Source organism: Carcharhinus amblyrhynchos, chromosome 23 (genome assembly GCF_965287045.1).
Source record: "Carcharhinus amblyrhynchos chromosome 23, sCarAmb.v2.hapA, whole genome shotgun sequence".
NCBI lineage: Eukaryota > Metazoa > Chordata > Chondrichthyes > Carcharhiniformes > Carcharhinidae > Carcharhinus > Carcharhinus amblyrhynchos.
The window spans coordinates 34440841-34464461 of NC_137346.1; the positions used below are offsets into that span (position 1 = coordinate 34440841).

The following is a 23621-nucleotide window of genomic DNA, read 5'->3' on the forward strand; positions in this document are numbered from 1 at the left end:
TTGGAAATCTGAAATAAAAACAAAGTGCTATAACATTTAACAGTTCAGGAAGGATTTAGGTAATGTCCTTTTCGTGATTACAGAATTTTACGTTTTTCAAAGTTTAAAGTTAAAGTTTATTTATTAGTCACAAGTAGGTTTACATTAACACTGCAATGAAGTTACTGTGAAAATCTCCGAGTTGCCACACTCCGCGCCTGTTCGGGGACACTGAAGGATAATTTAGCATGACCTATGCACCTAACCAGCACATCTCTCAGTCTGTGGGAGGAAACCTGAGCACCTGGAGGAAACCTACGCAGACATGGGGAGAACATGCAAACTCCACACAGTGACTCAAGCCTAGAATTGAACTTGGGTGCCTGCCATTATGAAGCAACAGTGCTAACTACCATGCGCCCCTTCTGCTATTTGAGTTATGCCAAAGGTATATTAATTACATGCAGAAATGTTAATGACACAATAAACGACTACTGGAAAAGTCACTCTACTGCATTTGAAATGCCATGATGCCAAAGACAAGGTAAACAAGAAATATACATCATTTAAATAATCCTGGGTGAATATACATTAATTATATGGTTACATAACATGATTTTCAAGCAGTGACACAATGCGGGGAAAACCTTGGCTCAGGGAAAAGGAAGACATATCTGAAGCACTGTTGTGAAAGTTGACACCATCAGAATAACTGTGGCAGAGAAACTGGGAGAATGGGTTGGAATCCTTATAGGGAGCAGGATGTGAGAAAGTGTAGTTGAGGTAGCTATGGCATTCAGTAAACAGATTTTGGTAGGAACTGAAATTCCACAGCTGACCTGTCATTGTCCTTCTCTGCCTAACTGATCTTTTTGTTTTATTGAATAATCTACTTTGATTCCTCTAAGTTTTTTCCAAACAAAATGTGTCACCATTGGAACTTATAGGTTCTTGCTATGCCTGTCATTCTGTGATACATGGAATACTTTGCTTCAATGCTATTCAGGTCATCTTCCTTTACAGCACATTGAGAACAATATCAATAATTCTGCCACACAAATATATCTCAAAATATTACTATCCAAAAATAAATAAAAGATACAGTGAAAATGACGCAACTGATTACCGAACCTTCACCTTGGCAGCATGAATCCTGGGCAATTTTATCTCCAGGACCTCATCTCTATGTTTTTTTAAAAATTTGTTCATGAAATGTGGGCATCACTGGCTAGAACAGTATTTATTGCCCATTTCTAATTTGCCTTGCGAAGTTGTGGTAAGTGGCCTTGAACTGTTGCAATCCATATAGCACAGGTACACCAAATATCTCAGTCCCTTGCCTGCCAAAAATTGGTGGGACATGATAACAGACCACTGGGCAGAGGCATCATTTAAAGCTGCAGAAAGATGCTGACTAAGAGCAAAGATATTCTGGTAAGTGCAAAGCAAGGAAGTTCTAAACTTTCCTTGTTTTACTCAGGCGATCACTCCTGCTCCCACAACTAAACTCTCCTGTTTGGGTTTCTCCTGATCAAAATCCTTTTTTCTCCACCTTCACTTTGCCATAATGACCTTTTCTACATAGTTATTTAAAGAAGGCCAAAATACTGCAGATGCCGGAAATCTAAAATTTAATAGAAAATGCTGGAAATAGGCAGAATCTATGGAGACAAAAACAAAATTAATGGGGTAATTTTAACTCCCAAAATAGATGGATTGGGGTCAGTTAAGAAGTATAAATCCAAAACCTGCTCATTTCTGGATTTAACAATGGCAGGATAGAGGTGAAAAACCAACCTGCCCCCAAGAAGCTGATTGGCTATTTTAATTTTGTTACAAGGCTGAAAAACTTGCATTTCTTTGTTTTCAGGTTTACCCTGGTTGGCATCTCAGGGGAAGTGAAGACTGTTTAAGGGAAAAATTAATTATTATATTAGCATTGGTTATCAGCCAAGAACGGAAGCTTTATTTTGGCTTCCCTGAAGCCTACGTACTTTCCTGGAATTGCATCTCCTTCCCCAAAAGTTTCTGGGAGGGAGGGCAAAGGTGCAGGAAATGGGTGAACGTAGTTTAAGGCCCTCTCAAGCACAATGCGGGGAAAACCTTGGCTCAGGAAAAAGGAAGACATGTCTGAAGCACTGTTGTGGAAGGTGACACCATCAGAATAACTGTGACAGAGAAACTGGGAGAATGGGTTGGAATCCTTATAGGGAGCAGAATGTGAGAAAGTGTAGTTGAGGTAGCTATGGCATTCAGTAAACAGATTTTGGTAGGAACTGAAATTCCACAGCTGATCTATCATTGCCCTCCTCTGCCTAACTGATCTTTTTGTTTTATTTAATAATCTACTTTGATTCCTCTAAGTTTTTTTTCCGAATAAAATGTGTCACCTTTGGAACTTATAGGTTCTTGCTATGCCTGTCATTTTGTGATACGTGGAATACTTTGCTTCAATGCTATTCAGGTCATCTTCTTTCACAGCACATTGAGAACTATATCAATGCTGCTTTCTACTCTTGCCCCAAACTGGAAAATTTCATAAACTTGCTTCAAATTTTCTCATTCATCATCCCTTCTCAAGTTCAAGCTTCCCTCCCTCAACTTCTTAATTTCTATTTCTGGGTATAGCCACTTGACCAATATCTATTGTGTGTCCACTGATTTCCATATCCACCCTGATTATACTTCTTCCTGTAAGAACTCTATTCCATTCTCACAATTTCTCCATCTCTGTCATATCTGTTCTGATGATGATGCCACCTTCCACATGAGTATTTTTTATTTCTTTTATCTCAACCAAAGATCGTCCACTGCGGTTGACAAGACCGTCAACAGTGTCCCTCCCATTTGTTGCACTTCTAAACTCCCCCCTTCCCCTCCCTTGTATAGCTATGATAGAATTCCCCTTGTTTTCACCATTCAAATCAGCAGCTTCCACACAATGGGTCCTCTTAACATTTCTGCCATCTCTAGCACAATACTACCATCAAACAAAATGCCTATCCCCTCCATTTCAATATCCCAAATGGACTGTTCACTCCATAATGTTGCGGTTCATCTGTCCACCATCTCTAACACCCTTCCCCCACCATCTCCAACACCCTTCCCCCAGCACTCCACGTGCAGGCATAGGAGATGCAGCTTCTGCCCTTTCACACCTTGGTTTCAAACACACCTTGCAGATGGAAAAGCAATTTTCTTGTAGTTTCAATTTGGTATGTAATATTCACTATTTACAATTTTGTTCCGTTTACATTGGGAAGGAGATTGGGTGGTCGTTTTGCAGAACAGTTCCATTCATTCCAAATGCTGGACTCTAAATTTCTGATCGCTTATCATTTTAATTTTCCATTTCACCATCACTTCTCTTTCCTTGCCTTTCTGCCAATTAATTACAGTGGAAGCTTGAGGAACAGCATTAATTTTTAACTAGCACTTCTAGATTCAACATCAAGTTCAACAATTTCAGCCACTGCTCCCATTTGTTTGGACAGTAGTTCATAATTGCGACAGTTCCTCTAGAGTCATATTTTGTTTTTTTTGTGCTATTACCATCTCTTCTGTTTGGCACTATCATCTGTTTCTGAAATTTAAATCACTCCTGCCTCCTCACCTTTTCACTGACCTTCACCACTGTTCTATTCATAATTGCGCCATCTTTCCCTACCACTGTGCTTGCTTAAAACCTGTTACATTATGTAATATTTTCCAGTCTGACCAAAAAATCGGACCCAAAACATTAGCTGAGAGGTATTAACCCCCCGGCCACTGCTGCCCCCCTGCCCAGACTATGTTTTCTGGAGGCAGAGGCACCTCACCATTGGGAGGAGCTGTTGCAATCTTGAACTGCTGCCAAAACAAATGGGAGCAGTGGCTACAACCTGACATCGTTGAACACAATGATGAGCCTGGAAGTGCTAATTAAAAGTGTGTGCTGTTCCTCAAGCTACCTCCCCAATCTCTATGGTGTTTTGCATGGATCGCGCAGTCATGCCATCACGCCATGGGAACCCACCATGGGGATTGGGTTGAGGGGGGAGGGGTGGTGCAGTGCACCTTCTTTGGGACCAGAAGATCCCACTCATGGGAGGAGCTGCAATTTCCACCTATGTTTATTACTCTTATGATGCTACCTCACCTGCTGAGTACTTATACCTCTGTTTATATTTAAAGAAGGACAGATGTCCTTGCTATTTGTTCAAAGACAATGGAGCAGGATATCAGTTGATACACCCCCTGGTCAATCTGACAGCCTTCTGCCGAGTTGCCACCAGGCATTTAAGATTGAAACCATCCCTGGAGGGTGGGCTGTTTGTTTTCTTTTATATAATTATGTCCCCAAAAGCACAAGTTGCTAACATTATAATCACTTCATTCATTAAATAAGAGAAATTGCATGGAATATCATTTGAGGATTCGAGCTAAAGAAACATTAGTCTGTGCACCAGTGTTCATTTTGCATGTTGACTCAATGGACTAATTTTGCATTATAGTATTGAACTTCCTTGTGTTGCACGTACAGGTGTTCCAGGAGCTGGTCCAGGAGCTATTGCAGGTACAGGCATTTTCTTCTTAGTTTAATATTGAAATACACTGTCATTCTAATATTAGTTATATATTACTATTTTATTCTCATATGATTAATGACTATGCCATAAAAAAAGACTGACCAAGAATTATATTTCACTTTGAGAGCCTGCACCGATTGGGCTGTGGTGAGGATGGGGCTGGGGGGGGAATTTAATATCAGTTCTGTGGAGCCAGTCTTATCGGCTGTCAAGCTCCACCCCACCAGGATGGTGATGTAACCCTCCCCTCTTTTTTGTCAGAGCGGCTCAACCTCTAGTGTGAAAACTGCAGTGCATCTGGAGAGATACACACCAGTTTTCAGTCAGAACCTGACGTTCTCACAAATTATAAGAAAATTCCACTAAATAATCTGGGCGAAAATTAAGATCCATTTGGCAAACATCCTGTAAAGGGGAACCAACATGGATTTGTTAAGGGCAAATCATGATGACTAACTTGATTGAGTTATTTGATGAGTAATAATGGGGGCATGGAACAGTGTAATAGATCATTGTATGTATGGACTTTCAAAAGATATTTAAGAAAGTACCATACATTAGACTATTTAACAAAATTGAAGCCCATGCGATATAGAGGCAGTAGCAGTATGGGTATAGAATCGGTCAAAGGCTAAAAAATAGAGAAATTGAATTTGCTTTGTCATAACACAGATGGAAATGGCAATGCAGAAATCTAGTGCTTTTTTGCTGGCATGCTACACCAGCAGTTGTTACCACTGCAGCTTGCATGGTGTGTCATCATGAAATGCGCATAGCAAAACTTTTGTCAGAGCATTCCTACCAACTGATTTACCAAATTTGGACAATGTAAGTACATTGTTGTGCAGGTTAGGTAGATTGGCCATGCTAAATTGCCCCTTAATGTCCAAAGATGTGTTGGTTAAGTGAATTAGACATGGTATATGTGCAGGTTTATAGGGATAGGGTGAGGGGCCTGCGTAGGATGCTGTTCCAGAAAGTTGGTGCAGACGTGATGGGCCAGATGACCTCTTTCTGCATTGTAGGGATTCAATGCTTCAATGGAATGTGTTTAGCACTCTGCAAAGAACCAGTATTCAGTTGCCCCACTGCTATTTAAAGAGCCATACAATAACTTCCAGTAAAGCACTGGGCTTTGAGGATCCAATTTTGGACTATACTACCTCAACATGGGCTGCGGCAGTCTGGGAAGCTAGCTGATGATCACCAGTAAGGGCACTGGCCAAATGGCAGTGCCAAGCAGACGAATGCCGTCATCCTGGGTAAGGATCAGCTTCCATGACGCCACTGCTGCTCTCCCAGGACAGCACCTCTGCAATCCAAGCTTTTTTTTGGACTATTGTGAGAATCTGCCTCTTTGAACATTGGCAGTTGGAGTGGTGGTCGGACCCAAGGTCCGGTGTGGCAGTCGGAACCAAGATCCAGGGTGGCAGTCGAACCCATGGCCCAGGGTTGCGATCTGACCCAGGGTGGCAGTTGGATCCAAGGTCCGGGCTGGCAGTCGGACCCAAGCTCTGGGGTGGCGGTCGGACCTGAGTCTGCATCACAGCAAACTGAGCTTGCATCGCACCAAGCATTGATCTAGTGGTTTCTATCTGAGCTTTTATTGCCTCTGCCCCCTTCCATATTAGTTTAAACCCTCCCCACAGCACTAATAAACACTTCCCCTAGGACACTGGTTTCAGTCCTGTCCAGGTGCAGACCATCCGATTTGTACTGGCCTCAACTCCCCCAGAACTGGTTCCAGTGTCCCAGGAATTTCAATCCCTCCCTCTTGCACTATTCATCAAGCACTTATTCATCTTAGCTATCCTACCATTCCTACCCTGACTAGCATGTGGCAGTGGTGGTTATCCTGAGATTACTACCTTTAAGGTCCTACTTTTTAGTTTAACTCCTAACTTCCTAAATTCAGCTTGTAGGACCTCATCACATTTTTTACTTATGTCGTTGGTGCCTATATGCACCAGGACAGCTGGCTGTTCAGCTCCCCCCTCCAGAATGCCATGCAATCACTCTGGGACATCATAGAACATAGAAAAACTACAGCACAAACAGACCCTTCGGCCCACAAGTTGCACTGATCATGTCTCTACCTATTAGGCTTACCCATAACCCTGAATCCTACTAAGTCCCATGTACTCATCCAGAAGTCTCTTAAAAGATGCTATCGAATCCACCTCTACCACCACCGCCGGCAGCCGATTCCACGCACCCACCAGCCTCTGAGTGAAAAACTTACCCCTGACATCTCCTCTGTACCTACTCCCCAGCACCCTAAACCTGTGTCCTCTTGTGGCAGCCATTTCAGCCCTGGGAAAAAGCCCCTGAGAATCCACCTGATCAATAACTCTCAACATCTTATATACCTCTACCAGATCACCTCTCATCCTTCATCTCTCCAAGGAGAAAAGACCAAGCTCTCTCAACCTATCCTCAAAAGGCATGCCACCCAATCCAGGCAACATTCTTGTAAATCTCCACTGTATCTTTTCAATGGCTTCCACATCCTTCCTGTAATGAAGTGACCAGAACTGAGCACAATACTCCAAGTGGGGTCTGACCAGGGTCTTATACAGCTGCAGCATTATCTCCCAACTCCTAAACTCAGTTCCTCGATTGATGAAGGCCAGTACACCATATGCCTTCTTAACCACATCCTCTACCTGTGAAGCCAATTTGAGAGTCCTATGAACCCAGACCCCAAGATCCTTTTGATCTTCCACACTGCTAAGAGTCTTACCCTTAATATTATATTCCTTCATCCCATTTGACCTGCCAAAATGAACCACCACACACTTATCCAGGTTGAAGTTCATCTGCCACTTCTCTGCCCAGTCTTGCATCCTGTCTACATCACGTTGCAACTTCTGACATCCCTCCGAACTATCCACAACACCTTCAACCTCCGTGTCATCGGCAAACTTACCAACCCATCCCTCCACTTCCTCATCCAGGTCATTTATAAAAATCACAAACAGCAAGGGTCCCAGAACAGATCCCTGGGGCACTCTACTGGTGACCGACCTCCATGCAGAAAAAAGATCCATCTACAACCACTGTCTGCCTTCTGTGGGCAAGCCAGTTCTGGATCCACAAAGCAATTTCCCCTTGGATCCCTTGCCCCCTCACTTTATAAGTTTTACATGGGGGACCTTATCGAATGCCTTGCTGAAGTCCATATAAACCACATCTACCGTTCTTCCTTAGTCAATGTGTTTAGTCACATCTTCAAAAAACTCAACCAGGCTCGTAAGGCACGATCTGCCTTTGACAAAGCCGTGCTGACTACTTTTGATCATACTATACTTCTCTAAATGCTCATAAATCCTGTCTCTCAGGTGCTTCTCCATCAACTTACCAACCACTGAGGTTAGACTCACCGGTCGATAATTTCCTGGGCTATTTCTATTCCCTTTCTTGAATATAGGAATCACATCCGCAATCCTCCAATCCTCTGGAACCTCTCCCGTCTTTATCAATGACGGGAAGATCATCGTCAGGGGCTCTGCAATTTCTTTCCTCGACCTCCCACAGTAACCTGGGGTACATCCCATCCAGTCCCGGCGACTTATCAGTCTTCTTGCTATGCAAAAGCTCCAACACATCCTCTTTCTTAATGTCCACATACTCAAGCTTTTCAGTCTGCCACAAGCCTGCACTACAACCACCAAGATCCTTTTCCACCGCGAATACCGAAGTAAAGTATTCATTGAGCACCTCTGTTATTTCTAACGGTTCTATACAAACTTTCCCACTGTCACATTTTATAGGTCCTATTCCTTCACATCTCATCCTTTTGCTCTTCACATCCTTGACCCTTGCACCATGGAGGCAACATACCAGCCTGGAGTTTTGTTTGCGTCTGCAGAAATGCCTATCTATTCCTCTTACAATTGAATCTTGCAGTTCTTGTGACAGGAGTCATCTCCCCTAGGGTAGGACTATACTCTAGCCCCTACAGTAACTGCCCATCTTCACAGGTTATTTCTGTCCTTCTACTTTGATAGGGTTTTAGCAACTCTGACTTCTCATGCCACCACCACTGCATGAGAATCTTTTATACTTCCTACAATGCAGGGTCTCTTGTTATGTTTATAACAAGAGACAATATTATGTTTAGTTGAGACTGGCAACGTCCCTACCAGATGCAGTACCAGTATAATCTCTTGAGGGACTGATTAGCATGCTACTCTTTATGGTAAAGGCAACCAGCTAAGTGCATCTACATTTGATATCTGTGTTCCAGGGTAATGCTGAAACGTACAGCAAAAGGCCACTAACAAAAGAGCTTATCTCTACACCCTTGCAGAGGCAATTGGCGGCACCAGCTTATCTTCTCTGGATAAACCTAACAGTGGCTTGTAAAATGTTGGCCATAAATATACTGATAGAACTTCTTTGACTGCGCAGATGACCGCCAAGCTTTCCTTATATATTTGGACTATTTCTTTTTTCATATCTGTCAATGTTTTAGAAGCAAAGGCAATGGATCTTTCTGTTCCATCAAATGGGTTAAATAGCTTCCACTCCATATGGTGAAGCATTGTATATTACTTTCAAGGCTTGTTTGGGTTGAAATGCACCATCAAGGCAAATGACTGCAGAACTTGTGTAACCTTTATGAAGGTTTCCTTATGCTTTTCTCCCCATTTCCATCTTTGGTGTTTTATTAACAGATGGTGATTTAGGGCTAAGATGATAGAAATCTGGTTTAGATTGAATGACTCGGATCCCTTGCTGAGCTCCTCATCCCATTTCTTTAAGGGACTTAAACCATTAGTCGCTGTGCTTTTTTTGTACTAACTGGTTACTTCACCCTGCACCACACATCTTCAGTCTGCATCATTTAAGTAACTTTCCTATTACACCTGAAGCACCCATAATTCTTGCATCAACAAACTTCTTAGGAGTGTTCTCCCCCATATCGAAAGCATGCTTCAGCCCTCATTGTTGCATTTCTTCCATTAAGCACTGTTGCACCCATTTCTGGACTGATTTGCGCTACAGCCATTCCCTTTCAAAACTATTTTCCTCATTCATAACATAAGAACATAAGAAATAGGAGCAGGAGTAGGCCAACTAGCCCTTCGAGCCTGCCCCGCCATTCAATAAGATCATGGCTGATCTGTCGTGGCTCAGTTCCACATTCCCGCCCTCTCCCCATAACCCTTAATCCCCTCTCTCATCAAAAACCCATCAACCCGCGTCTTAAAAATATTTAGCGAGGCAGCCTCCACCACTTCAACGGGCAGAGAATTCCAGAGATTCACCACCCTTTGAGTGAAGAAGTTCCTCCTCAACTCTGTTCTAAACCGCCTCCCCTTTATCTTGAGGCTATGCCCCCTAGTCCTACTATCCTTTCTGAGCGGGAAGAGTCTCTCCACCTCTATCCTATCCATCCCATTCATCATCTTATACGTCTCAATGAGATCTCCCCTCATTCTTCTAAACTCTAACGAGTACAAGCTTAATCTATTCAGCCTCTCCTCATAGCTCAACCCCCTCAACTCCGGCATCAGCCTAGTAAACCTCCTCTGCACTCCCTCCAAGGCCAAAATATCCTTGCGTAAGTACAGCGCCCAAAACTGCACACAGTACTCCAGCTGCGGCCTCACCAATGCCCTATACAGCCGCAGCAAGACCTCCCTACTTTTATATTCAATCCCCCTCGCTATGAAGGCCAGCATCCCATTCGCCTTCCTGACCACCTGCTGCACCTGCAAGCTGGGTTTTTGCGACTCATGCACAAGGACCCCGAGGTCCCTCTGCACCGTCGCCTGCTGCAGTTTTTCTCCACGTAAGTAATAATCCTTCCTACCATTATTCCTACCAAGGTGGACCACCTCGCACTTGCCAACATTAAATTCCATTTGCCATTTCCTGGCCCATTCGCCCAGCCTATCTAGATCCTTCTGTAGACTCTCCCCACCCTCCGCACAATTTGCCTTTCCACCAATTTTGGTGTCATCAGCAAATTTCAACACCCTACACTCGGTTCCCTCCTCCAGATCATCTATATAAATGGTAAATAGCTGAGGCTCCAGCACCGACCCCTGGGGCACTCCACTAGTCACCATCCGCCAATCCGAATAGCACCCATTGACCCCCACTCTCTGCCTCCTATTTGACAACCAGTCCTCTATCCACGCTAACACCCTACCCCCAACTCCATCCCCCCTGACCTTCTGTAATAACCTCTTGTGAGGTACCTTGTCAAACGCCTTCTGAAAATCCAGAAAGACCACATCCACCGGCTCTCCTCTATCCACCGCCCTAGACACATCCTCATAGAACTCCAGTAAATTTGTCAGACACGACTTCCCTTTAAGGAAACCGTGCTGCGTCTGCTCTATCAAGCAGTTCCCCTCAAGATGCCTCGCTATTTCCTCCTTGATGACAGATTCTAACATTTTACCTACGACAGACGTTAAACTAACAGGCCTATAATTCCCCGCTTTTTGCCTGGCACCCTTCTTAAACAAAGGCGTAACATTAGCCGTTTTCGAATCTTCCCGCACTTCCCCGGAATCCAGTGACGTCTGGAAAATAACCACCAACGCATCCACTATCACCTCCGCCATTTCTTTCAGGACCCTCGGATGCATTCCATCCGGTCCTGGGGACTTGTCCACAATCAGCCCCTCCAGTCTGTCGAGCACCACCTTTCTAGTAACAGTAATGTCATCGAGACCCTCCAGTCCTACCACCTTTCCATCTCGAACATCCGGCAAATTATTCACGTCCTCCTCCGTGAAGACCGAAACAAAAAAGTTATTCAAGACCTCCGCCATATCCCCACCCCCTACCACTAAGTCCCCCTTCTCATCCTCTAAGGGACCAACGTTCATCCTAGCCAGCCTCTTCCTTTTTATATATTTATAAAAACTCTTGCTATCCTTTTTTATATTAAACGCTAGCCCAGCTTCATAGTTTCTCCTACCCTCCTTTATCAACTTCTTTGTCAATCTTTGTTGACATTTAAACCTCTCCCAATCCTCTTCTCGCCCACTACTCTTAGCTACTCTAAACGCCTCCGCTTTTAATTTAACACTTTCCTTCACCTCCTTCATTATCCACGGCTTATTACCTCTCCTCCTACGGTCCTTTTTGACCATCGGAATAAATTTCTGCTGAGCACCAAGAAAGATCTCCTTAAAGATCCTCCACTGCTCCTCAGCAGACCTACCTTCCAACGCGCTCCCCCAGTCCACATTCGCCAATTCTTCTCTCATCCTACCGTACTCCCCTCTGTTCAGCATGCCTTGTAGATCTTGCAACTCAGTTATGCCATGCTCCATGCATTCAGTTACTTGGGCCAGTCCCACAGCTTTTTCTGAAGTGATTTTGATCTCAGCCAATATTTCCTTTTGTATGATTAGACTGTTTATACTACAGACCATTCTGTCCTTTAACGTTTCTGGGTCAATTTTGCAGAGTTCTGTCAGTCACCTACAGCTTGCCATGAAGCCTGAGACTGTTTCTCCTGGCTCTCAGTTTGTCATATAAAATTTGTATGTCCGCAAAATGATTGAGGGACGGGGTTTTAAATGATTTTGACCAGCTCCACAATCAGGTCAAAAGATGCGGGAGCAAATTTTCCCATTCTGTCTGCCACAGGAATTGAACTGGGTGAGGGACAGACCATGGAAAGATCCATTGACCTTGGGCAGCATCTTCTGGCAAGCGTGGCCAGAAAATCCCACCTTTTGTGGCTGGAGCGTCTGGTGATAAGATTCTCACTGGAAACTGTAAGACTATGAGCCACAGACAATAAGCAAAATAACCTTTCATTTTTCTTCATCTGTTATTTCATTCAGAAATAGAAGTAACACAGCCTTTCTATATATTGTCCCCAGTTGTCTACTTTAGGATCAAATGGCTTGATTTTTCCAATTATAGACATTGTACTGAATAAATATATTTTACTTCTTCTTACTTCTTTGAATTCTCGACGCTCAAGTCTCCATGCCCTCAAGCTGGACACTGCAATTCCCAATGACTATAAAGTTGCCAATGTAGTAGAAGGAGGGCAACTCAATGTGGCTTGAGTCAATAAAGGCTTTATTGCCAACAATAAGAACAATATGTACAACAATTATATATGATTTATATATTACCATATAATTATTCTGCTCGACTCTCTGGCTCTAACTGTGAGTCCCTCCTTGAACCTACTACATACTCTCCTGTTGGCACCATTGAGATATGCATAACTTCCATGTCAGAGTGTTGAACCACTTTATTGATGCATTAAGTACACTAATCATGAATGATACAATCAACACTATGAAGTTAGTAGTATCATGTTGTAATATATACCAGAAGAGTTCCAGTGGCTTATATACACTTTCATGCTCATGCAGCATTTTTCTACTTCGTACATTCACAGGAAGGACACCTGGTTTCTTAAAGTCACTGCAAATATTATAATCCAACCAAAAATTGTGGGTATAAACCTATGCCATTATCTATGTATGGATTTGACAATAGATTCCAGACACTGATGAAAGTGCAAATGTCAAACCCTAAGAAGTGATGGTTGGAGTGGCCCATATTATTTTGATACTAATGGAAATTGAATAATGAACCCTCATTATGTTGATATCAAGTCTGCATGTCTATACTAAAATATTCAGAATTATCTATGCCATTATTTGTGAGCAGCAAAGTTTTTGCTACACTACACCAAACTAGTAATTGGTTCAGTAGGCTTTATTTGGCAATACTATGCCATGTTAAGTAGCATAATGACCATTACACTGTTGTATGTGAATTAACTGGAACAGCTCAGTATATTGTACATAGAAGTACAAAGTGATTCTCTTTTGTAGGTCGAATGCAGAGACACAACTTAAAAGAAAAGGTGCAATTTTAAATGAGGCCTGGCACCTGTCCATAAATCATTGAACATAGCAAAAGAGGTTGGGAATACAATTGATAAAGCATATGACATCCTGGGCTTTATCAATAAGGACAAAGCTTACAAACAAAAGGAAGTTATGTTAAACTGGTTCAGCCTCAACTGAAGTATTGTGTCCAGTTTTCAGCACTACACATTAGCATAGCTGTGAAGGCATTAGACAAGGCGGAGTAATAATCCATGAGAAATATTATAGGGATAAGAAATTTCATTTCAGTAGAAAGATTGGAGAAGTTGGTATGATTCTCCACAGGGAGAGATGGTTGAGAGGAGATTTGACAGAATTATTCAAAATCATAGGCATCTTAGCAAGTGAGAAACTGTTCCCATTGGTGCAAGATTGAAAATCAGAGCATACAATTATAAGGTTAATTTTTTAAAAAATGTGACGGTTACATGAAAGAAATCTTTTTCACTAGCAAGAGGTTGGAATCTGGAATGCACTGCCTGAGAGTATGATGGAGGCAGATTTTATTGAGGCTTTTAAAGGTGAATTGGACCATTGTATGAAAAGGAAAAAAATTGCAGAGTTATGGGGAGAAGGCAGATGAGTTATCCCTTTAGAGGGTTGGCACAAACATAACAGGCTGAATGGCCTCCTTCTGAGCTGTAACCACTCTATGCTTCAATGAATGTTGTTTGTATTTCTGTGCTGTTATTGCAAGAATGGTAGTACCCTCCTAGATGTTGTGGTGGATACAGTTGTTTATGTTTAATGCTGGATATGATGTGGGTATGCCGGCGTTGGACTGGCGTAAACACAGTAAAAAGTCTGACAACACCAGGTTTTAGTCCAACCTATTTATTTGATAATATACTCACAAGCTTTCGAGGGGACTGCCTCTTCGTCAGGTGAATGGAGAGTTCTGGCCTCAGACAGAGCATATAAAGCACAGACAGTTTAGAGATTACTGATTAAAATGCGAATCCTTACACCTAACCTGCTGTTCAAGACCTGAAGTGGCTGATAATGTGAGTGGAAGGAGCACTGATCACAGTTTAAAGAGATGTGTATTGTCTCCAGACAGTACAGTAAGTGAGGTTTTGCAAACCCAGGCAAGTCACGGGGGTTACAGATAGTGCGACATGAACCCAAGATCCCTGTTGAGACCGTCCTCATGTGTGCGGAACTTGGCTATCAGTCTCTGTTCAGCGACTCTGCGCTGTCGTGTGTCGTGAAGGCCGCCTTGGAGAATGCTTACCCGAAGGTCAGAGGCTGAATGCCCGTGACCACTGAAGTGTTCGCCAACAGGAAGGGAACAGTCTTGCCTGGTGACTGTCGAGCGATGTTCATTCATCCGTTGTCGTAGCATCTGCATGGTCTCCCCAATGTACCATGCTTCGGGACATCCTTTCTTGCAACATATCAGGTAGACAATGTTGGCCGAGTTGCAAGAGTATTTACCATGTACCTGGTGGATGGTATTCTCATGTGTGATGATGGTATCCGTGTCGATGATCCGGCATGTCTTGCAGAGGTTGCTGTGACAGGGTTGTGTGGTATTGTGGTCACTGTTCTCCTGAAGGCTGGGTGCTCGACTCATAGATCGGCAGTTCCGATGCGCCACAGCGAAAAACCGCACCGATCTCCTCAGAAGGCAAACACAGGACACAGTGGACAGAGTACCCTTCGTCGTCCAGTACTTCCCCGGAGCGGAGAAGCTACGACATCTTCTCCGGAGCCTTCAACATATCATTGATGAAGACAAACATCTCGCCAGGGCTATCCCCACACCCCCACTTCTTGCTTTCGGACAACCACACAACCTCAAACAGACCATTGCTCGCAGCAAACTACCCAGCCTTCAGGAGAACAGTGACCACAATACCACACAACCCTGTCACAGCAACCTCTGCAAGACATGCCGGATCATCGACACGGATACCATCATCACACGTGAGAATACCATCCACCAGGTACATGGTAAATACTCTTGCAACTCGGCCAACATTGTCTACCTGATACGTTGCAAGAAAGGATGTCCCGATGCATGGTACATTGGGGAGACCATGCAGACGCTACGACAACGGATGAATGAACATCGCTCGACAGTCACCAGGCAAGACTGTTCCCTTCCTGTTGGCAAACACTTCAGTGGTCACGGGCATTCAGCCTCTGACCTTCGGGTAAGCATTCTCCAAGGCGGCCTTCACGACACACGACAGCGCAGAGTCGCTGAACAGAGACTGATAGCCAAGTTCCGCACACATGAGGACGGTCTCAACAGGGATCTTGGGTTCATGTCGCACTATCTGTAACCCCCGTGACTTGCCTGGGTTTGCAAAACCTCACTTACTGTACTGTCTGGAGACAATACACATCTCTTTAAACTGTGATCAGTGCTCCTTCCACTCACATTATCAGCCACTTCAGGTCTTGAACAGCAGGTTAGGTGTAAGGATTCGCATTTTAATCAGTGATCTCTAAACTGTCTGTGCTTTATATGCTCTGTCTGAGGCCAGAACTCTCCATTCACCTGACGAAGAGGCAGTCCCCTTGAAAGCTTGTGAGTATATTATCAAATAAATAGGCTGGACTAAAACCTGGTGTTGTCAGACTTTTTACTAATGCTGGATAGTCAGCCATTCTGACTTTGCTTTAGTATTTCCACTTTATTACACTTCCTCCCACCCCACCACTCCCATTGTTTACTGATTGTTCTGGCAATGGAATAAAATGCAAGTAGGATACAACATGCTGCTAGTTCAGTGGCATTTCTGTCATTTTATTGAAGGTATGTGTGACTGTAACTCTCCTATGCTGATGTTGCAGGTGGACTAGGAGCTGTACCTGGAGCTCAGCCAGGAGTTGTACCCGGTAAGTTGTCTTCCAGATGTTAGATGGAAAATTTGTAGATTTGACTATTGTCAGTTTAACAACCTATCAGTTAAGAATATCTTTGGAAACTATGGACTATAATGTACTGCTCAGAGTGCTTTGCAAGCCTACAAGTATAAACATATTTCAGTACAAAATTGGATAAAGTGGATGACAAAGATCATTATCTCTGTTCTTTTTATTCATTCATGGAACTTGGGCTTTGCTGGCTGGCCAGCATTTATTGCCCATCTCTAGTTGCCCTTGAGAAGGTGGTGGTGAACTGTCTTCTTGAATCGCTGCAGTCCATATGTTGTGGGTTGACCCACAAAGCCATTAGGGAGGGAATTCCAAGACTTTGACCCAGCAACAGTGATATATTTCCAAATCAGGACAGTGAGTGGCTTGGAAGGGAACTTGCAGGTGGTGTTTCCATGTATCTGCATTAAGCATCTTTCACAAGCTATAGGGAAGAACTGACTTAATTATTTCCAGGGAAACTACATACCATACAAATAAAATTTTGTACTGATATAAATAGGGTGTCCGATGTGACCACTGACTACATGTTCTATGAAAGCTTAGCATCTGCACCATTGTAGCAGTTTGTTGTTTACATACTTTTCCTTCCTTGCATCTGGTTTTATCCACTCCAAGGATATAATTTGATTATATACGAGTCAACCTAACATCAGTGGTAGAGAATCACAAAGAGACTGGGGGCGGGATTTTCCAACCGCGCTTGCCCCGAGGCCAGAAATCCCCCCTCAAGGCCAAGGGACCTTTGCATGGTCCGACCCCACCTGCTACAAATTCATCTACCTGCTACAATTACATTTACTCTTTGAAGCCTGTTCAAGATTTTATGTTTCAGTAAGATCACACCTCATTCTTCAGTCCTCCGAATGTAATCTCAGTTGTAGAAAGACTTTCTTACTTTTATGCTCCATCAGTAAAGGCCAGCATTCCATTTGTCTTCGTAATTACTTACTGTACCTGCATGCTGGATTTTTATGATTCATGTTCAAGAATACCTAGGTCTTTCTTTACTACAGCACCCTGCAGTCGCTCTCCAATTAATAATATTCTGCTTTTCTATTCTTCCTGCCAAAGTGGACGAGTTCACATTTTCCCATATTATACTCCCACATTCCCACATCTACCAACTTTTTACTCTCTCACTTAATTTATCCATATCCCTACGCAAACTTTTTATTTCCTCCACACAACTTATTTACCTATCAGTCTTGATATTGTCAGCAAATTTGGCAACAATATACTAGTCTCTTCATCCAAGTCATTACTATAGAATCCCTACACTGTAGAAGGTGATCATTCAGCCCATTGAATTTGCACCTATTCTCCGAGGGAGCACCTTTACCCAGGCCTTAATCCATAACCCCATGTATTTACCCCACTAATCCCTCTAACATAGACTTTTTGGGACACTAAGGGGCAATTTTGCATGGCCACCTAACCTGCACATCTTTGGATTGTGGAAGAAAACCAGAGAATCCAGATGAAGCCCATGCAAACACAGGAAGAATGTGCAAACTCAACACAGAAAATCACCCAAGACTGGAATAGTTTGTAAATATTTGAGCCCCCAGCACTGATTCCTAGTTTATCATCCTGAAAGTGGATTATTTGTTTTCTGTGTTTCCTATTAGTTAGCCAACCCTCTATCAATACAGATATATAACTTATAACAGCATAAGCTGTTATCTTGTAAATAGCCATTTTATGACATTATCAAATGCCTTTTGGAAATACAAATGTACCACATCCATGGTTCAGCTCTATCCACCCTAGTTGTTACAACCATAAAAAACACTAATAAATTTGTCAAACACAATTTCCCCTTCATGCAACCATGTTGATTATACGTGATTGTATTATAATTTTCTAAATCTCCTGCCATCAGCTATTTAGTAATGGATTTGAGTATTTTGCCAACAACTGATTTTAGGTGAACTAACCACGGTTTCCTGTTTTCTGTCTCCCTCCCTCCTTAAATGGAAGTGTTACATTTGTGGTTTTGCAATCTGCTGAGACCATTCCAGAATCTAGAGAATTTTAAAAGATTACAGCCAATGCACCCACTATCACTGCAGCCGGTTCTTTAAAAACCCTGGGATAGAGGCTGTTAAGTCCAGTAAACCTGTCAGCCTTATGTCCCATTGATATTCTCATTGCGTTTTCTCTAGCAATAGTCATTGGTTGGGAGTTTCTAGCTGCACACACCCCAAAAACGGAAAATCCCACCTGAGGTAAATGGACCAAAGCATTGTTCGTCCCCAATTTCCCCCATTGTTTTAAGCTCCTCTCTCCCTTTCCCGCTCATCGTTTCCTATTAATCTTTGGGATTTTTATTCCTTTTTATTTCTTCTAATGTGAAGCCAAATACAAATTACTTGTTCTAAACATCTGTTTTTTCCTTCTTTTGCTGTTGTTAATTCCCATCTTTACTCAGAGGGTAGTAAGGGCCTGGAATGCCCTGCCTGCAGTTGTGGACTCGCCAACTTGAAGGGCGTTCAAATGGTCAGTGGATAGGCGTATGGATAATATTGGAATAGTTTAGGTTAGAGGGTCATTAGATTGATTCCACTGGTCGGTGCAACATCGAGAGCCGAAGGGCCTGTACTGCGCTGTTATGTTCTAAGTTCTATCTCGCTAACACTCACTTGAGCTACTCTTTTGCTTTCTATATATTTGTGGAATCTTTTAATGTCCATTTCTATATTTCTTGTTAATTTTCCCTCATACTTCAATTTCTCCCTCTTTATTATTTATGTATTCACACCAAAGTGTGATTCATATTCCTTTGAGAATAAGCTGCAACAAGAAAACCAAGACTATAGGGGCTAGTCAGGAAGGGAGAGCAGGGGGTATAAATCAGTTACTCACCCATGGATCCACCTCATTGTTCTCTGGAGCAGTGTACCTGGTGGCTGTGGTGAGTGTTTGATTTTCCTTTGGAAGCTCTTGGCTGTAATTGCAGCTCGCGGGGTTTTTGAGTACTTTTTACTTCCGTAGTGGAAGTTAGGCGAGGGGCTTGTCGGGAAGGGAGAGCGGGGGGTATAAAAAGAAGGCAATAGTAGACAGTGGGCAGCATTGGGAGCAGGCAGTGGAGTGAGTTGGGAGCAGAGTGAGAGCTATAAGGGCTTTGGCTCGCTGGGCTTAGGTGAGAGCAGGCTTAGGTAAGGTGAGTTACTGGTTCCATCTTTCCTGTGTTCCATTTCAGTATACATAATTCCAAGGGTGGTCAGGTACATGGCAGGGTCTATGGGGAGACGCTTCAGCTGTGTTAGGTGCCATATGTGGGAGTTCCTGGAGACAACATGTCTCCCGAAGGCCCACATCTGCATCAAGTGTTTAGAGCTGCAGCGTTTGAGGGCCCAGGTCAGGCAATTAGAGCTGCGTTTAGAGGATGCATTTCTGGTCAGGGAGAACGAGGAGATAATGGCTATGAACCATGGTCAAATGGAGGTCCCAGGGCCTGGGGGATGGGATGGGTGGGTAACTGTTAGGAAGGGGAAGAAGAAGAAGAAGAATAGTCCTGGTCCAAAGACTACCCCAGTGGCCCCCCAAAAGGCATCAACAGGGGTACAAAAGGTAAGACAGGAGGACCAGAATGCCTCAGAGGGAAGGAAGGGGGCTAGCAATGAGGTAGTGGTGGGTTAAAGGAAATGGGAGGGTTAAAGGAATTGATAGGCGGTTCTGTGGGCAAAAGCGTGACTCTAGGATGGTAGTCTGCCTCCCTGGAGCAGGGGTACAGGACGTATCAGAGAGGATAGAGGGAATTTTGAAGGATGAAGAGAACCAGGCTGAAGTAATTATACACATAGGAGAGAAGGACGTAGGAAGGCAGTGCAGGGGGGATGTACATAGGCAATTCAGGGAGTTGGGGGCCAAGCTGAAGAGCAGGGCCTCCAGGGTGGCATTCTCTGGGCTGCTGCCTAGTTACAGCATGGCTAGGAATAATGAGATCATGCAGCTGAATGCATGGCTGAGGGATTGGTGCAAGGTAGAGGGCTTTACTTTTGTCGATCACTGGGAAGTATTTGTGAGAGAAGGGCACCTGTACAGGAGGGATGGGGAACATTTAAATGGGAGGGGGACGAATATCTTAGCTGGAAGGTTAGCTGGAGTGTTTTGGCAGGGTTTAAACTAATAGGGAGAGGGGGTGGGGATGAGACTGATAGCTTATTAGGCACTGGGATTGGGAGCGAGTTGGATGACAGGGTAGGTTTGGTTGAAAGGAAAATTATCCGGGGGAAGGAGGATCCAAGTGGGCCTGGAGGTTTGGATTGCATCTGTTTTAATGTGAGGAGTGTACCAGGTAAAACGGATGAGCTTAGGGCCTTGATGTTTGTGAGGAATTTAGATGTGGTGGCAGTGACAGAGACATGGTTAAAGGAAGGGCAGGACTGGCAGCTAAATATTCCTGGGTATAAGTGTTTTAAGTGTGACAGAGGAGGGTTGAAGAGAGGTGGGGTGGCGTTGTTAGTTAAAGAGCACATCATAGCAGTGCAGACAGAAGATAATATGGAGGAGTTAGGGATTGAGTCGCTGTGGGTGGAGTTGAGGAATAGGAAGGGAGCGATTACTATGCTAGGGGTGTACTATAGGGCACCCAACAGCCCAAGGGCAGTGGAAGAAGGCATTTGTAAAGACATTTTAGATAGGTGCAGAAAGAATAGGGTTGTTGTAGTGGGTGACTTTAATCTTCCTGGAGTGGATTGGAAGGTGCCTAGAGCTGGGGGTTCGGAATGAGAGGAATGTGTAAAATGTGTGATGGAAGGGTCCTTGGAGCAGTACGTAACTAGCCCGACTAGGGAGGGGGCTATACTGGATTTAGTTTTGGGTAATGAGCCGGGTCAGGTGGTTGAGGTTGCAGTAGGCGAACATGTGGCTAACAGTGACCACAAGTCTGTCTACTTAAGGATAAAAATGGAAAAGGATGAGTGCTGTCCAAAGGGGAGGGTGCTGAACTGGGGGAAGGCAAGCTATAGCCGGATTAGGAAGGAGCTGATGGACACTGACTGGGGGATGTTGTTAGCGGCTAAGTCCACGGTTGGCAAGTGGGAGGCATTCAAGGGCAAACTGAAAAGGTTGCAGGAAAGATGTGCCGGTAAAGAGGAAGGATGGGAAAGGCAGTATTAGAGAGCCATGGATTACAGGAGATATTGAGGACTTGGTCAGGAAGAAGAGAGAGGCATATGTTAGGTCTAAGCAACTGGGAATGGAGAGAGCACTGGAGGAATATAGAGAGAGCAGGAGGGAGCTCAAAAGGGGAGTTAGAAGGGCAAAAAGGGGGCATGAAATTGCTTTGGCTGATAGGATTAAGGAAAATCCAAAGGCATTTTACTCTTATATTAGGAACAAAAGGGTGGTTAGAGGGAAAATCGGTTTTCTTAGGGACAAAGGAGGGGAACTGTACATAGAGTCTGAGGGAATGAGGGAGATCCTGAATGAATACTTTGTGTTGGTATTCACAAAGGAGAGGGGCTTGGTGTCTTGTAATGTCTTGGAGGGAGCTGTAGACCAGTTGAAGGAAATATCCATTACGAGGGAGGAAGTGTTAGGGTTTTTAGGCAGCATAAAAACTGATAAAGCTCCGGGGCCTGATGGCATTTATCCCAGGCTGCTTAGGGAGGTGAGAGATGAAATTGCTGGGCCTCTGACGCAAATCTTTGTCTCTTCTTTGGGCACAGGTGAGGTCCCAGAGGACTGGAGGATAGCTAATGTGGTACTGCTGTTTAAAAAGGGCAGTAGGGATAACCCTTGTAATTATAGGCCGGTGAGTTTGACGTCAGTGGTAGGAAAGTTGTTGGAAAAAATTCTTAGGGATAGGATGTATAAGCATTTGGAGCGTTGCGATCTGATTAGGGATACGCAGCATGGCTTTGTTCAGGGGAGGTCTTGCCTTATGAATCTGGTAGAATTTTTTGAGGAGGTGACAAAAATGGTTGACGATGGATGAGCCATTGATGTCATCTATATGGATTTCAGTAAGGCGTTTAACAAAGTCCCTCACGGTGGCTGTTAGAAAAGGTTAAGGCTCATGGGATACAGAGGCAGGTATCTAGATGGATTGAAAACTGGCTAGGCAACAGGAGACAGAGAGTAGTAGTGGAAGGGTCCTTTTCTAGCTGGAGGTCTGTCACCAGTGGTGTGCCGCAGGGCTCAGTACTGGGACCTCTTCTATTCGTAATATATATAAATTACTTGGAAGAGGGCGTACGTGCTGTGATCAGCAAGTTTGCAGATGACACAAAGATGGCAGGATTGGCGAATAGCGAGGAGGAGTGTCAGGTGACACAGCAGGATATAGATAGGCTGGTATATTAGGCAGATAAATGGCAGATGGAATTCAATCCTGATAAATGCGAGGTGATGCATTTTGGAAGGAATAATGTAGGGAGGAGTTACATGATAAAGGGTAGACCTATTAAGAGTATAGAAATGCAGAGGGACCTGGGAGTGCAAGTGCACAAGTCTCTGAAGGTGGCAACTCAGGTGGAGAAGGTTGCAAAGAAAGCTTATGGTATGCTAGCCTTTATAGGAAGGGGTATAGAGTATAAGAGCTGGCATCTAATGCTACAGTTGTACAGAACATTGGTTAGACTGCATTTGGAGTACTGCGTCCAGTTCTGGTCACCTTACTACCGGAAGGACGTGGAGGCCCTGGAGAGAGTACAGAGGAGGTTTACCAGGATGCTTCCTGATATGGAAGGACTGGGTTATGAGGTAAGATTGGGTAAACTGGGGCTCTTTTCCTTAGAAAGACGGAGATTAAGGGGGGATCTGATAAGGTGTATAAAATAATGAAGGGTATAGATAGAATAAACAATGGCAGGCTTTTTCCTAGATTGGAGACAAATATCACGAGGGGCCATGAGCTTAGGGTGAGGGGGGAGAAGTATAATTTGGATGCTAGAGGGAGGTTTTTCACACAGAGGGTCGTGGGGGTATGGAATGCACTACCAAGTATGGTGGTGGAGGCAGGCACGCTGGACTTGTTTAAGGTGTACTTAGATAGACACATGAGCGAAACAGGGATGGAGGGTTATAGGAGATGGTTTTAAATAAGGGTCAAAGCCTCAGGATGTTCCTGGAAATCTAATGTTACATGTGTTGATGTTTTGTCTCTTTTACTCCGCAGGTGCATCGGTCCACCTTGTTGTCTAACGAGGGGCATGCACACGGTGGGTCGTGCGTGGGCTGCTCTTGGATGTTTCGAGAGTGGCCTAGTACTTCACGTCATTTGTGTATGCTTAAAACAGGACCAGCAGATGGGCACCACAATGGCTCAGTGACTATCACTGCT

The 23621-nt window shown here is 43.9% G+C and overlaps 1 protein-coding gene across 22 annotated transcripts in view; it reads left to right on the forward strand.

The window, feature by feature from the left end:
* Positions 1-23621, forward strand: part of elna (elastin a) — a 324471-nt gene that overhangs the window by 139373 nt on the left and 161477 nt on the right. For all 22 annotated transcript variants that reach the window (XM_080210607.1, XM_080210612.1, XM_080210601.1 and 19 more), the window contains exons 13-14: positions 4502-4534; positions 16244-16288. In XM_080210607.1, the coding sequence (XP_080066733.1) occupies positions 4502-4534; positions 16244-16288 (78 nt within the window). The remainder of the gene's footprint in view (positions 1-4501; positions 4535-16243; positions 16289-23621) is intronic.